Genomic DNA, 16,245 nt, shown 5'->3' on the forward strand with positions numbered 1-16,245 from the left:
TATTTCAGTTCTTGACTGAATGGTGCTTGTCTGGAGGGAGTGGAGCCTCAGAGTCGGTATTCGTTTCCCATCTGTGGGCACCCGCGGATTTCCCCCATTGTCCTGGGGCTGATTTCTCTAGTGCGGATTCCTTTGCTATGTGAGAACCAGGCAGACAGGATGAGTAAAGCTGAAAATTGAACCTTAACATTGGGCTTTTTTTTAATTAGGAAAAAGGGTTTGTTTTTTTTTAGCGATTTCCCCAAATGTCATACCTTAGTTTAATTCCTCGTGCTGTGTATCCTTCAAGCACGTGCTTTTGCAGAAACAACGCACGTCACATGGATGACGCTTTGGGAAAATCCTTCTTAAAGGGCAATCTGGCGGGATACCTTTGCCAGGACTCGTTCAGGGGCCGTGGGCTGAGGAGCAGGCAGGGCGGAAGACGACTGACTGCAGAGCATCCTGTGCTATACTCACCGCGGTGCCCACAGCCCCGTTTTAAAACTCCAGGCGAGCACACCTCTCACGATCAAAATGTAGCGTTGGAGAGAGCAGGCCTTTGGATGTATCAGTGTCGCGGATAGTGTCTGAGAAGACACCTGCCTGCTGTACGACTCATTTATTCTTGCTGTTGGTTGCAAGGACAGGACCCAGTAGAATCTGAGTGTGTCTGATAATGGAATTACAGTCTGTACAGGTCAGCTTTGGCGTGCATTTTATTTCTGTGGGATGTCATCAGAGGTGGCACTTTAAAAGTACCTTGGCCCAGTGTTTGGCAAGCCAAACCAGTGCTGACTCATAGTGACCCCTATGGGTTTCGAGACACTTCATGGGAGTAGAAAGCCCGGTCTCTCCTGAGCCGCTGCTGCTGGTTTTGAACTGCCAGCTGCACGGATTGCAGCCCAACACATAACCAGTGGAGCCGAGCAGAAATGGCGTCTCGGGCTGGGCCAAACGGCCACCAGTGTGCGTTTCCCACAGCACACTGCACGCACTCCCCGAGGATGGGGCCTACACAAGTGGTGGCTCCGAAGAAGAGAGGCCTGGTCCTCCTCTGCCAGGCAGAGACACTGAGCAGGAGACCCTCTGAGTGGGGGTCTCGGCTCCTGCCATCCTTCCAGGCAGCATGTGAGCCCACAAGGCTTCTCAGGCAATATGGGCTTCTCTGCTGCGGTGGCCTTCTTGGGACCATGTCCACTCCCCCAGCATAGGCACTGTTCACTCGGATTTCCCCAAACCCGGAAGGAGAGTGAACATTCTTTTGAAAGGTGGCAGGGACAGGTGGGGTGCAGAGTGCGCTGCAGGGGGCCACAGACACAGTCACCCACAGTTTGGAGATTTCGTTTTATTATAAAGATGAGTGCAGGTCGCATAGCCTTGGGGTACAGTGGTAATTCATGAGTTTAGTAAAAACAGTTTTGTAAAGTACACAACATTCAAGTAAAGCATTAGAAACAATTTTGTAAAGATGAAACGCACTGTCTTGGTCGCTTTGAAAGATCAACAAGGAATGAATAATCAGAGAAATCAATTTCCCCACCCAAACAGGAACCGATTGTACACAAAGTGGTTCAAACGTTGAAAAGAGCAGAGGCCAGGCCTTGTTTGGACATGGGTCTCGTGGTGGTAGCACCTGTGGGCTAACGGGAAGGCAGGAGTTCACACCTTCCAGTAAGATCGCTATGGAAACCCTATGGGGGAGAGGGGTTGTTTCTACATTGTCCTTCCCAGGGGCTATGGGTGGGACTGGCAGCAATGGGTTTTTGTTTTTAAAAAGCATTGACTAGGCTACGGTGTAGTGGTGTGTCTCCTCCTCTGGGGATGAAGCCTGGTCTCATCGCGTCCTCGAGGCCCCTGGAAGGCCTCGTGCCGCACGGATGGATTACACCGCCAGGGCTGTTCCTGCGGCACTTGCAGGGATGGCCATGGAATCTTCTGGCTAAGTGCCAGCGAGTGGGTCCTGGCTCGTCACGACTGTATGTACAGCAGAGGGAAACTCGGCCGGGCCCTGGGCCATCCTCACGACGTGGCCGTGTTGGGGCCCATTACTGGAGTCACTGTGTCCACGACTTTGCCCTCTCAGCGACCCTCTACCAAAGCATGCCGTCTGTCCTCCAGGGCCAGTCCTAGCTGAGAGCACGTCCAAAGTGCGGGCCATGCAGTTCTGCTGCCACAGCCACTTCCTCGAGGAGGAGTTCAGCCTTGGTTCAGCAAAAGGAGCTGGGGTGGCAGTGGGTTCCATGATGGGCTGCAAACCACAAGGTGGGCGGTTTGAAACCACCAGCCGCTCCGAGGGAGAAACAGGAGGCTATCTACTCCCATAAGCGTCACTATGAGCCCAAATTGACTAGACAGTAGAGGGTTTGGAGTTTCCTGGTCATTTTATACATATAGCGTGGGGGCTCTGGCGGGTTCCTTATCAGTTGCTACCACAAGGTCAGCGGTTCAGACCCACCAGCCATTCAGAGGGAGACTGCTGAGGCCATCTCTGCCTGCAAAGATTCGGAGTCTTGGAAGCCCAATGAGACAGTTCTACCCTGTCCTTAGGGTGCCCATGAGTCAGAATCAACTCGATGGCAGTGAGTGAGTTTGTAATGGCATGTGAAGCCAGTGCATTGCCACCACTGCTCACGAAATACGACTGCGCTGGTCTCTGTCCTTCCTTCCCCCTCTCCCTCCTTTCCTAATGCAGCGAGGCATATCAGACATTTTGGCCACCAAGAAACACGGGCATCCTCACACATTTCTGAACTTGAGTGACCTCTGAGAAGACGCACAACTTCACATTTCCACTGAAGAGAAAGTTCAGTCCACTCTGCTGCTTCTCCAAGAAGGTATACTATCCAATTCTACATTAATCCTCCCTATCTGTATACATGCTATTTCACAAAAAGAAAGCCAGTTGCTACAGTACTATTAGCCTGACTGCGGTGATGGATACACATCTCAGAGGACTTTGAAAACTCGAGGAAACAGCAGGTGTGACAGAGTATATTCGGAGTATAAATGGAGTATATTCGGCCAGCGTGTTAGGTTTCTTAAAGGCAGGCTTGGAATGTGGGAGAGACGAATCCCAGTGCGAGGAAGCTCTCCCTCTGGGCATCAGTCTATGCATAACGCCTCTCGGAGAGATGAGCTCAGTAGGACCACGTTCACTCAGCTTTCCCAGAAGAGGACGGACACCTTTATCAGCCACTCACTGAACGAAAAGGCAGATGGCTACCAAATGCTCTTTTAATGTGGAGCTAAAAAGAACTTTCTGGGTTTGCACAGCCTTCACGGACGGGTTAGGTGGGCATGCTCTCAGAAGACGGCCGGAGGCCACACTGGACAATTTGGAACAGCGAGTGCGAGCATGGACGCCGTTGGCAAGCCTTCAGGATCTCAGAAAGCCAGCGGCAATGAAAGGAACCTGGGGTACAGGGTGCACTCGGGTGGCATCGGGCCGTGGAGGGTCCGCCTGGCTCCCCGGTGGGCCCGCGCGCTCCTCACGGAGTGACGGAGGCTCTCTGGCTGGTCTGTGGCACTTTGGTTTGCAGGAACGCATACACGTGGGGCCAGATCTTGTTGGTTTCCGTTCCGGAGAAGGTCTCCAGCACCCCTTTTCTCCTAAAAGAGGGGGAGTAGGGGGTGAAAGGGTGGAGAAGAACACAGGCCTGAGTCTCCTTAAGCTTCTGCCAACAAAGACGCCGGTGGAGTCCGGGGCCGAGTTGAGTGTAGGTTTGCGATGAAGGAGAAAGGCTCTGTGGGCACCGGGCACCGAGCCTGGTTTCATCTGTGCCCTTGGGTTGCCGGCCCCTTGTGGAGCCTGCTCTGTAGAGGGGCCTTCAGAAAATGCGTGGGGAAATTCCATTCCCTCTTCATCCCATCCTTCCGCCATCTTTCTGAAGCCCCCCACCTGCAGGCTAAGTGCACTCTAATGCTATTTCAGTGGATACATCCATTCAAAGCCCAGCTTTCCTTAGGGGACAAGCTGAGAAGTAAAATAATAGACCAGCCCACCCACTGGGTGGGTTGCCGAACTCGGGCTGGGTGGGACCCTAGAGCCCCCTTTGGTTTCTTGCGCTCACTCACCCAGGTGCAAAAAAGAGCTGGCTAATACTTAGCCCCTCTTTTCACTGGACTGCCTTCCCCACTCCATTCTAGCTTCTAGGGGAAACTGGAGGAAAAGCTGTTGCTTTTATTGACTTATTTTTTCTTCCCTCGTGGGCTTCTCCCATCCAGGAGAGAGGGCCCCGGCTTGTCCCAGGCAGGCCACCAGCCAGTCTGTCTACTGCAGCTCCTGGGGGTGGAGGTGGGGTACGACGTGAGGATCTGAACCTGGCTGCCTTTCAAAGCACACATACCTCCTCACCTCCCAGGCAGGGTGCACACATGTGGGCGCACACACACAGAGCCTAGGGGTTGCATGGAGTCCCGGGGTGTGTGTGTGTGTGTACACAGTTCCAGTCCACCCAGAGGTACAGAAGAAAGGCCTGGCACTCTCCTTGTGGAAGGTCACAACCTTGAGCACCCTATTCTGTGACACACGTGCTGTGCTGATGGCCACTGCTTAGCCAGAACTGCAGAGACCCGGGCGGCGGCACACACTGGGCTCACCCAGACAGGCCTCGGAGTAGAGGCCTGGTAATCTGCTTCTGAAATGTCAGGCCCCGAGAACCTGAGAGGGCCCAGTTCTACCCTGACACACACGGCAGGGTCGTGGCACACTGTTTACCCAGTCAGTGGTCAGCCAGACCCGGTCAGACCTCTGCAGTCCCAGCCAGGTTTTCCAAGGACTCACGGGAGACCAAAAGATCCCTCTGGACGCCTAACATTCACCACAGTTCAGGTTAATGAGTATTCTGCCTGTTTTCTGGGTAAGTAACACCAAAGAAAAGAAACCATGCCGATGCCCAAGCCCACTTGCCTTCAAGTCCATGCCGACTCATGGCGACCCTACAGGACAGGATAGAACTGCCCCTGAGGGTCCCTGAGGCTGTAACCCTTTATGGAAGCAGACAGCTGCATCTTTCTCCTTTGAAGCAGTTCATGGGTTTGAACTGCCAACCAACGTTTAACCTGCATGCCACCCCGGCTCCTGTATGCAAATACATCATATTAGAAGCCCACCTGCTTCGAACGCTCATAACGAGAACACTGGTGTGGCGGGTTAATGTCCACGTAATCAAAGGGAACTGGCTTCCTCCTCAGCAGGCTCTCTGGAGAGCGTTGGTCCATGCAGACCTTGCCCCAGAGCCAAGAAGAGTTGAGGGTTTTTAAAACAGTGCAATTGCGGGCATGCTACAATGATTCCACAGACAGGCAGGCACCATCACAGGCTGCGCAGCACTTATCGGGTTACGTCCAGGCCTCGCCGTGCGTGTGGAAGCGAGAGGGGGAAACCTGAATTAATGGCAGAAGGCAGCACCAGCTAGGAGTACCTTTAAGCCTGAGACCCGAGTCATCAATGTATCTGGGCAACCTTCCCCAATGTCCTTCGCCACACCATGAAGGAACTAAGCCCTTCCCAGGGTGGTGAAGGGTTAAGGTACACAGCTGTGGTTGGAGGCAGGCACCCAGGCAAAGGCACCGGAAGAAAGGCCTGGCCACCCGCTTCCATTTAAAAACAAAACCGCCCCTGGAAACCCTGTGAAGCACACAAGCCCCTAAGCGAAGCTTTAGTTCCCTCGACTAACAGCCCTGTGGGTCGTTTTTCATCTGTCCAGTCTGAAGGCCTCCCCTCTTCTGAGGACCTCTGGGCAAGGCCTTGACCATGCGGTTCCCACTGCCCAGCTCCAAGGGCAGACGGAGGGGGGAAGAGCTGAGCCGTGCCGACCTTGGGACCTCTGCTGGCAGGACATGCTGAGCCAGTGGATGAACTGGTAGGAAGGACGTCAGCTGGAGTGCTGGGGACGGGGTGCCCTCAGAGAGGCCCCACCCCCACCCTCAGGATGGGAACCAGCCCAGGAGGTCTTTGAAGCTGAGGGGAGGAGGCCTGGTGAGGATCTCTGAGCACATGCCTGGTGGCAGGTGCGGCCCAGCCACCTTCATGAAAGAAGAGCCGGCCTGGGGCCAGGCACCACACACAAGGCAGCAGGGACGAGAGAAGAGCACACACTTGGAACCAGCCACACCCAGCCGGCGTGCTGACCTTCAGCCCCCCCTTCGAAGAGCGAGTCCCCCTCATGGGCAGAGCCCATTTGTGTGGGGTCTCCTGTTCCCACGGGATGATGGAACGCAGGCTCCCGGCCCTCCTGGGGGGGCTGCTCCCCACACCAGAGCGGTTCTGGTAAGCAAAGCACTCACTGGTAGTACTCCAGCACCGGCTCCGTCTGGGCCTCGTACGCCTTCAGCCTCTTGAGGACCGTCTCTGGCTTGTCGTCCTCGCGCTGGACCAGAGGCTCGCCCGTCAGGTCGTCCACGCCCTAAAGGGGAGGCAAAGCCAGCCTGACATTCCTGCAAGGGGCTGCAGACACAACTTCACCTGGCTGTGAAACCAACACGCCCCCTACACAAGCAGCAAGCACCACGGTGCAGTGGGTGCAGTGCGGAGGGTTTGCAACCACAGGCTTGGACCTCGGCCTATCCTGGGGACAGCGAGCCCGGAGACCTGGGTGGCAGCCACAGACCCCTCAGAGGTTTGGGAAGGCGCCTCGGGACTAAGTTGACATGCACACAAGATTCCCCTCCGACAGGACAGCTCAAGAAGCAAAGGTATCGCTAGCCCCGGCACACCCCCTCAGGCATTCCCTGGCTCCGTGGAGAGAGGGGCAAAAATAAAGGCTTCGAAGGAACAACAGACCCCTGCTTCTGCTGGTGGAGGTCCTGGAGGGTCCAGATGGTGAGTGTGCTCGGCTGCCACCCGAGAAGTGGGAGGTCCAAGTGCACTCAGGTGCATCAAAGAAAGGCCTGGCTGTCTACTTCCAAAGTATGGGCCACTTAGAACCCAGTGGTGCACAGTTCTGCTCTAAGCAGTGAGTCACAGTCAGCTCAGGGAGAACGAATTCTCGGCCTGCTGCTCTAGGAACACCTTTGCCACCAGGCAACTGACCACCCCCAGGAAGCCGAGAATATACCTCAGGAGCTCCGGTCAGGAGCAGAGTTTCCAAGTTCACAGAGCGTAGCTACACCTGCAGCTCTGTGAGGGCAAGAGGCCTGGAGGCAGGTGCTACAGAGAAAGCTGCACTCACTCCACCACCACCACTGACCGCTAGGGACAGAGCGCTCTGTGGAAGGCCCGGTCCGCAGGCTCGATCTACCACCACTGCTGACTGCTAGGGGACAGTGTGCTCCATGGCAGGCCACGTTGTCCCACCACCACTACTCACCACTGTCTTGGGAGGGTTGAACTCGATGTTGTAGACACGACCGCTGGCCGGGTGGATCCAGCGAGCAGTGAGGCGCTGCTTAATGACCTCGAAGGGCACGTTCAGGTTAATCACCGTGTCCAGCTGATACATTCTGTCCAGGGCTTCAGCCTGTGGCACGGTCCTTGGAAAGCCTTTTGAAGATACCATTTTAAAAGGGAAGGGGCAGGGGAAGAAAAACAATCGAGTGCGTGTTGAGCAGTGTAGACTCGATCTACCCCAGAGAGTGAGCTGAGGGAGCAGCCTGGACCAGGAGAGCCCAGCAGCCCACGGCAGATCCTGGGGCTGCCTCGGGAAGCACTTCGCTGTGTCCCGTCCCCTGTGCGCGACACCACCCATGGTCAACCCAAGGGCAACAACCAAACAACGGGAAAACGCACCAGGCCGGCCGCCCACAGCTGTGTGGAAGCTGCTGCTGGGGCCATGCCCAGGGCACACCCTCGGTCCCTGCGGGGCGGCTGGGGGGCAGGAGGAGGCCTAGCCATCTGTCACTTCAGCCCCAGGCAATGCTGTCCTGCCTCACTGGACACATCCCCTTGAGTGCAAAAGGGCACCTGACGCAGGCCACGGCATTCCCACTGGCCTCAGCCGCACACGAGTGCTGGACCATGAGTAAGGACGACGGCAGAACAATCGGTACAGCTCCCCGAGGGGGCTGGTGAAGACCATCCCCCAGACCGCAGACCAGGCGCGGGCTGCCGGAAGGACACGTGCATCTGCCCCGGAGCAGTCTAGCCAGAACCCTCCTTCGAAGCAAGGCTGGCAAGACTTCATCTTATGGCCTTTGGACAGGTCGGCAGGAGGGGCCAGTCTCTGGAGAGGGAGCATACAATACAGGGTGGGCAAAGAGATGGGCAGGCACAGTGGCTGCAAACAGCAGGGACAGTGCAGGACCAGACCTCTCACCCCTGCTGCATCATTTCCCCTCCTGCCTCCTCCCCGGCCCTCTCCTTCCATGTCTTCGCACGCCATTCTGAAGAAACCATTCCGGCTGAGGAAGACTCTGGCCTGGGCGTTCATGTGTGTGTGCTGAGGCCCCTAGAGAGAGGACTCTGGGTGGCCCCCGCAGCCTGCCCCGTCTGCCAGGCCGAAGCAGGCGGAGCCCTGGCTTCTCCTGCGGGAACAGGAACTGGGCGTCTCCAGGTGCTCTGATCAGCTGTCATGCTTCCACCCTGGCACAGACCTGGCTCAGAGGCCACAGAGGCACGTTGTGACCGGCTACCTCTAAGGCTCCAGTCTCCCCAGCGTCTCTGTCCCCCACCCTCCCGAGACGGCTCAGCTCCAGGCCTAGGAGGGGGCGCATCTCTCCAGGTCCAGCTCTGTCACTTACAGGCTTCAAACCTAGGGGACGGGGACACCACACAGTCTCTGTGCACTCTGTTCTGGGGATGATGTCCTCCCAGCGGCCTCCCTCAACTCCTCCACTGGGAGTTCACTCAGCTACCTTCCAGCTGACTCTCGTCTTTCAGAACCGTCCTTGAGGGAAGCCAAGGGACTTAGGACCCACTTTTCCTCCCAGCTCACCTCTCTCCTCCTCAGCCTCCTGCCCCTCTGCCCACCAGAAGCTCATGGGGTGTGAGGGGGGGCGTGGATGAGCCAAAGTCGAGTGTGCTGCCCAACCGCCAACTGCTTTTGTCCTGAGGGTCACTATCCACTCAGGTCGGCATCCACTCTGATGGCAGTGGGGTTGGTTTTTTTTTGGGGGGTGGGGATCTAACAGGAACCTTTGTGCACCCAGAACCCAAGGCCTCAAGGGGCTAGAAGCAGCACCCAGGCCCCCTTGGCCAGCTCCTGCCCACCCATGTGATCTCTCCAGCCAGCGGTGTTCAGCACCCTGGGCAGCTAAAAAGGCACCTTGGTGGTGCAGGGGTGAAGCTCTCCACGGCCAATAGGAAGGCCACAGAAGAAAGCCCTAGTGCTCTCCTCCCACACAGGCCCCAGACGAGGACCCCTGACGGGGCCACTCTGAATCCGAACCAGCCGATGGCCTCTCCACTCACCGTCCAGCAGCCAGCTGCCCCGGGCCGCCTGCTTCAGCTCGTGCAGGACCAGCCGGGTCATGACGTCATCGGGGATGAGCTTCCCTTGGTCGATGAAAGTCTTGGCCAGAACGCCTATCTCTGCAGGGGAGGGGCGGCAGGGAGCCGGTCAGCAAGGGCATCTGTTGGACCCCAGCCTGGGAGCTAGGAACTGCTCACCCGATGAGACGTCCGGGGTGCCATAAATGACCAAAATCCACTGCCCCCACGTAGACTCAGAGTGACCCTGCAGTGCAGTGCAGGGAAGAACAGCTCTCTATGGTTCCTGGGCCAGTAAGTCTTTTTTTTAAAAATCATTTTATTAGGGGGGCTTGTAAGTCTTTCCTGAAACAGACTGCTTCGTCCTTCTATTGCGGAGCAACGGGTGGGTCTGAAGCTCCAGCCACTCAGTCATCAGCCCGGCAGTTAACCCACTGCACCACCAGGGCCCCTCCGTGTAGCTGATTTATTTGAAAATGTCTACTGCCAACATTTGTGATGAACACGGAGGCGATAAAATAACCAACATGATTTTGATTACGTGGGCACACGTGCCTGTAAGTAAACAACAACAAAAAACAAACTCACCACCACCGAGTCAATGCTGACTCATAGCGACACAAAAGGGCAGGTGGAACAGCCCCCGTGGGTTTCCGAACCCGAAATGGGTGATCAGAGTACAAAGTCTCATCTTTCTCCTACTGCACATATGGTGGTTTTGAACTGCTGGCTTTGCAGTCAGCACCCCAATGTGCAACCATGATGCCCAGATCTCAGACAAAAAACAAAACAACGGGACAGCTACCGGCCAACAAAAAAGGCTTGGTGGCAGAGTGGGTTGAGCACGCGCTGAGACACTCGGGGAATTCTGCTCGGTCCCTCCCACAGGTCACTCTGGGTCAGGATCGACATGATGGCAATGGGTTTATGGACCCATGTGTTATCAGCAGGTGTTAAAATCTCTGCGTGTCAGAGGCACTTTGCATCTTTTCTTTAGTTTTCAGCAGTTTATGATCTGCAGCTCTAAGCTTTACCTTCCCTGCTCCCCACATGATATGCAAGGGCTCCTAGTCCAGAATGCTCTTGGATTTTGGTACATACACATTGGCTTGGTTCCCAATAATTTGAATTATTTCTAAAGAGAATTCTTCTTTTTAAAAAGCTTATTTTCTTCTCGATGCAAAACAATTAACTTGTTTGGGAGCTTCCACACTTATACCATCACCCCAAAAAAGCTAGCTTCAAAGGCAATGATTTGTGATAAGTTAATTTTCTACAAAGTGATTCACGAATAAACATAGAAGGCAAAGGTTAGGGGAAAAAAACACAATTGGGGAAGTCAGATCCCACTTGGATGGTAATCACTAGAAGTCCTTCTAAGACATGGTCTAAGAGGTGAGTGTTTGCATTGCACAAAAAGCCATTGCTAGTTGTGTCCTTCCCTGAAAGCCTGGAGGGCTCACATGACCTAAACCAGCCAGACCTCGCCCCCAACAGGCTGGGACGCTCCGTCTGAGCGGCTCCCATGCCCAGCACAGAGCTTGAGCCAGTCCGTGACAACGTCTCTCACCTGCTCCTAGTTCCTGCAGACGCTGCTCTCAGAAGCAGGGTAACCAGCCAGGAGGCTGGGCGGTGCAGCGCTGGTTCAAGGCCCTGGCTGCTAACCAGAAGGTCGGTGCTTTACCCCCTAGGAAGGGAGGTCGCAGCTAGCTGGGTAGGAGCGATGTACCCACTGCCATCGAGTCTCCGAACTCACACCACCCCATCTGGGGTTTCCAAGGCAGGACATCTTTAAGAGACCAGACCACTTCATCGTTCTCTGCTGGAGTGGCTGGTGGGTTTGAATCGCCGACTTGGTGGGGAACAGCCCCACACCCAACCCACAGCACCACTGGGGTTCCTCTACGGGTGATGATAAGCTGCTCCACAACTGCCCGTGAAGATCGTTAAATCCACAGAGTTGCACGTTGTCATGGGCGGATTTACGTATTTGTAAGGTATGTCACTTACACACCAATAAAGCTCCTAGGAAACTAAGTGGGGCACTCTCTGCGGAAAGCAGAATTGTTAAGACCGGTGTGGAACAGCAGGCACAGCGGCTCCGTGAGTCACAATCAGCGGGGTGGCAACCAGGAGCCACCACTGTCAATGCCATCCTAGCGGGCGTGACTGCTATGAGGCACCCTGAGGATAAGCACTCTGCCGCTGTCTGGAGGGTCACAGCTGTCCTGTCTGAGAAAGCAAGCTGTGGCGGTCTGCTCCTGTAAAGATGAGCAAGAGCAACGGAAACAAGCTCACTGCTGCCAAGTCACTGCCCAGACTCTCAGCGCCCGACAGGACGGAGCACAACTGCCCGTGGGTTTCCGAGACTGTAACTCTTTATGGGAGTAGAAAGCCCCGTTTCTCTCTCCCCGTAAACTGTACACCCTTGGAAAACATATGGGGCAGCTCTACTGTCCTATAGGGTCACTTGTGTGGGGTACCAGCACCCACCACCGAATGGGTCCAAGGGGAGGTTGTGTAATGAGGGGTAACGGACAGAGGCATCATCAGACAAGACAAAGCATGTGACAGCTCCACGACCCACCATGACTGCAGGGGCCAGGTCTGCGCCGAGAGAAATATATATATACACATATATATATATACATACACACACTCTTGGGGCGTGCAAGCCCCCCTAAGTACAGGGAACCACACAGGCAACAAAGTGGGCTGTACCCTAACCCTGAAGGTCCCTGAGTTCACTGGGGGAGTAACCTAACACCAGTGCCGCTGGGGCGGGGCAGGTCAGGGGGAATGCTTCTCTAGTTCAAGCTTCCTGCTAGATAGCAATCAGCCAGGTGCTTGTAAGAGGTAACTTTAAGGCAGCACTATTATGGGAGGATATAGTGGGGAACAATATTAATGATGAGAATTTGATTGGGATTCAGCTCCAACTCACAAGGATGAAGGCCTCCCTCTTCCCCAGAAGCCCAGCCCGCAGGCTTCTAAGATATGAGAATCCAAGGGCTTGATCTAGAGCAGCGGTTCTCAACCTGTGGGCTGTGACCCCTTTGGGGGTCGAACGACCCTTTCACAGGGGTTGTCCGATTCATAACAGGAGCAAAATTATAGTTATGAAGTAGCAACAAAAATAATTTTATGGTTGGAGGGGTCACCATAACATGAGGCACTGTATTAAAGGGTCGCGACATTAGGAAAGTTGAAAAACACTGATCTAGATGAATGAATAAAGAACTATATTCATGGTGTATTAAAGAAATAAAAAGGGATGAGATTAAAGGATTCATCTGCATATATTTCCTTCCCGTTCTGTTGCCTACAACTATGAACCTGAATCAACTCGACAGTCAGGCGCTTTGGGGGTTTAACTTACAGACAAGAGCCAAAGAGATGGGACCGGGAATAAAGAGGAGCTGATACCAAGGGCTCAAGTAGAAAGAAAATGTTTTGGAAATGATGATGGCAACATATGTACAACTGTGCTTGATACAATGGATGTATGGGTTGTTATAAGAGCTGTAAAAGCCCCCCAATAAAAGATTTATTAAAAAAAAAAAAAAAAGAACCAAAGGATGGGAAAAGACGAGCCACTTCACCTGGGGTCCCTATGAGGATCCCCGTAAACGTTGGTGGGCTGCTATCTGCAACGTCAGTGGTTTGAATCCACAGCCGCTCCTCCAGGAAAGATGAGGCTGTCTGCTCCCATAAAGAGTGCGTGTCGGGTCCCTGTGGGCCGCCATCACCACCTCAGTAGTGCCAAAGCAGGCGTTCTCGGTGGACATGACCTGTGAGGGGCGCTCTGATGCGGCAGTTCAGACTGACATCGACCTGTCCAACAGGAAGGTCTGTGTGCCCTCCAAGCACAGCGTGGACACGCTGCTCGACACCCTCAAGAAAGCAGGGGAAACCTTGTCCTACCTCGGTCCCCAGTAGCAGGGGCCTCGTTTTCTTTTCAAGTATTCTCGTGACCTGCGTTTCTCTGGGTTTAGGGACTATACTTCACCCAGAACGTGGTAAGTGACATTCTTCCAGTTAGGGATTACGCCTTCCTTTTGGCCCTGATCCTGTGTGGGGAAACCCAGCCCACTGACAAATATTTGTTGAGGAGGAGAGCGCATCTGTCATAACATCTCCCCAAGCTGGGGAGACTTGTTTTCCCTGCTGAAGAACTGCTGCAAGGATCCAGAACCCACAGGCACCCCGGGGCCAGCCAAACTTCCACTCCTCCCCCTTCCCTTGTTTGGGAACTGGCTGAAGAAGACAAGGATGGACGGCTCAGAATCAAAAGCCCCAAACCACCCACAGCTTCTGGATTTTTAAAAAAACCGTTATGTCATTGTCTTTTATTTTTGTTCAAATGTTTTGTGTCTTAAAAGTTAACGGACCGTAGGCTTTTCACAGTTTCTCACCCACCCGGCTAAGACTCGCCTCCTTGCAATTTTTTTGCCCCACCCACTCTGGGTAGCCTCATCCCAACCCACGCAGCTGGAAGTTACCAAACTACTTCAACTTGTTGCAACAAGACCGTTAAGCAAGCAAGCCAAAGGACTTAGCCCTCCGACAGCATTTCATGAAAACACTTGACCGTATTTTTCCAGATCAATGCTAGGAGAGAAAGAAGCACAAGGAGTAACTGCCAACGAAGCCGCGCAGATTCATCAGACAGGATGAAGTGGATTTCGATGCTGCCTCGTTGAATGTCAGACTACAGAGAAGGCGAAAACGGGCTGGGACAGAATACAAACAAAGGGGAAAAAATGAGGAGCTGATACCAAGGGCTCAAGTAGAAAGCAAATATTCTGAGAATGATGATGGCAACATGTACAAATGTGCTTGACACAATGGATGGATGGATGGATTGTGATAAGAGTTGTATAAGCCCCCAATAAAATGATTTAAGAAAACAAACAAACCAGCCATCAGGGGAAAAAAAAAGATACAAAACCCAAACCAAGGCCTCCAGTGGATGCTGACCCTGCGTGTGCAGAGAACAGTCTTCAGCGACTGTGACCTTTTGGAATTTGACTGCCGGGCCTTCCTTCTGAGGTACCTACCTCTGGACAAGTTTGAACCATTAACCTTTCAGTTGGCAACAGGGTGGGCAAGCAGCGTGCGACCCAGGGGCTATCTACCGACCTGTATGTGATGGCACCGCGCATGAAATAAAAGCTAAAGACAAGCCACACCCACTGCCATCTACTCGACGCCACTCATAGCGACCCTAACAGGCTGGCAAAAATAGACGTGCTTGAGCAGAAATCAACATTTTAATGAGAAAAAAGCAGAGGATGAAGGAAATATTTCTTTGTGCTCTGCTCCAGTTTCTAAGGCTTTCACCACCTGCAAGCATTGCAGTCTACAATTTTGTTGTTGTTGTTAAAAGTAGCTTCAAAATGGGTTCTGTTGGGGGGAAAGGCATTCCTTTGGAAAGAAAAACGGAACAAAAATTTACTCACTGTGGCTTTTTTAATAAACAGACTTCTGACATAATTTACACGCATAAAGCTCAACGTTGTGAAATGTAGTTTGTTGGCTGAATTTTGTGCTGAGCTATTTAGAATTTATGCGACATGAGAAGAAAAAATCTTCAGATGACCAACTATGCACAAGAATAGCTTCTGTGCCCAAGGAATCTCAGGGTCAGGAAAAAGAAAATAATCAAAGGGGCCCTCATTGCATGGTTATGCGGGGGTAGATGGAGAGGGAGAACGATGTGGCGGTCCTTGTCCACAAAGTTTACAACCTTGGAACCCCCCGGGGGCAGTTGTGCTCTGTCCAGTAGGATCGCTATGAGTAGGGCCACTGCTGGGCAGTGGGTCTGGTTTCTGGTTTTTTTTTGTGGGTTTTTTTTTTAATAAAAATACCAGTGCTAATTCTAGCAGGCATTGAGGACGCCAATGAGGATAATACTTGCTCTTTGGGCTATGGCGGAGGCATTAGAACTAAAGGTCTCCTACTCTTTAAACAAGGATGACAAAATCTGTGAAAATTAGCAGATTCCAGCCGAGCCCTGGTGGCACGGTGGTTCCGCATCGGGCAGCAAACCACTAGGTCAGCAATTCCAAACCACCCGTTCCCAGGAGAAAGGTGAGACTTCCACCCTTGCAGCGAGTTACAGGCCGGCAAGCTCACAGGGGCAGTTCTACCCTGTCCTACTGGGTGGCTATGTGTCAAAATCTACTCGATGGCTCCGAGTTCTTGTTATTTTTTTTTTTTTAGCAAGATTAACGCCAATTTCCCAGTGCAGGGTCACGTGGAGACCAGGCCACAGCCCCAAGGAGTCTCAGCAGCAGCTGCGACCAGGGCTGGGTTTCCTTCCTTTAGCCTTTGAACTTCGAGCCTGTCCTTCACCCCAGCCCCTGCCCCCAATGACCCGTCCAAAGCTGACCCCCGAGGCCCGAGTTTGGGGGCGCAGTCACGCACTCCACAGATGCCGCAGCAGGCGAAGAGGAGCGCGCCCGCACCCCCGGCCCCCGCCCACTACCCCCAGCCGGGGACCCGGCACCCCACCTGTGCCCCGGAGCATGTTGTCCCGGAGCAGGTCCCCGCTGGAGAGGTGCTTCAGCTCGAAGTGCTTGATGATGCGCGAAGACACGGTGCCCTTGCCCGAGCCGGGGGCCCCCATGATCGCGGCGCGGAGCAGCCTGGCCGACGCCCCCATGGCCGCAGAGAAGAAGCCGCCGCGCAGCTGGGTCCGGCTCCGGCCTGCGCGCTCCTCCCGCCCGCCGCGGCGAGAGCACCCAGCCCCGCGCGCCCGGAAGTGAGGCGCGGTCACCCCGCCCGCAGGGCCGCCCCCGCCCCCAAGCTCGCCGGGGCCGGCCACCCAGTCCCGGAGCGCGTCCCCGCCAGGCCCCGCCAGGCCCCGCCCGGTCCGGCACGCGATCGCCCCG

The 16,245-nt window shown here is 54.3% G+C and overlaps 1 protein-coding gene across 1 annotated transcript; it reads right to left on the reverse strand.

Annotated features, from left to right (window-relative positions):
• Positions 1 to 1,312: 1,312 nt before the first annotated feature.
• AK3 (adenylate kinase 3) lies at positions 1,313 to 16,024 on the reverse strand. Its single transcript, XM_004714456.2, has 5 exons — positions 15,866 to 16,024; positions 9,332 to 9,451; positions 7,293 to 7,465; positions 6,271 to 6,389; positions 1,313 to 3,591 (listed from the first exon to the last, which is right to left on the reverse strand). The coding sequence occupies exons 1-5, from the start codon at positions 16,014 to 16,016 to the stop codon at positions 3,471 to 3,473; spliced, it is 684 nt and encodes a 227-aa protein (XP_004714513.1). The 5' UTR covers positions 16,017 to 16,024; the 3' UTR covers positions 1,313 to 3,470.
• Between the last annotated feature and the right edge of the window lie 221 nt (positions 16,025 to 16,245).

This window comes from Echinops telfairi, unplaced genomic scaffold, assembly GCF_000313985.2.
Source record: "Echinops telfairi isolate 266 unplaced genomic scaffold, ASM31398v2 ScPeMD7_25;HRSCAF=90, whole genome shotgun sequence".
NCBI lineage: Eukaryota > Metazoa > Chordata > Mammalia > Afrosoricida > Tenrecidae > Echinops > Echinops telfairi.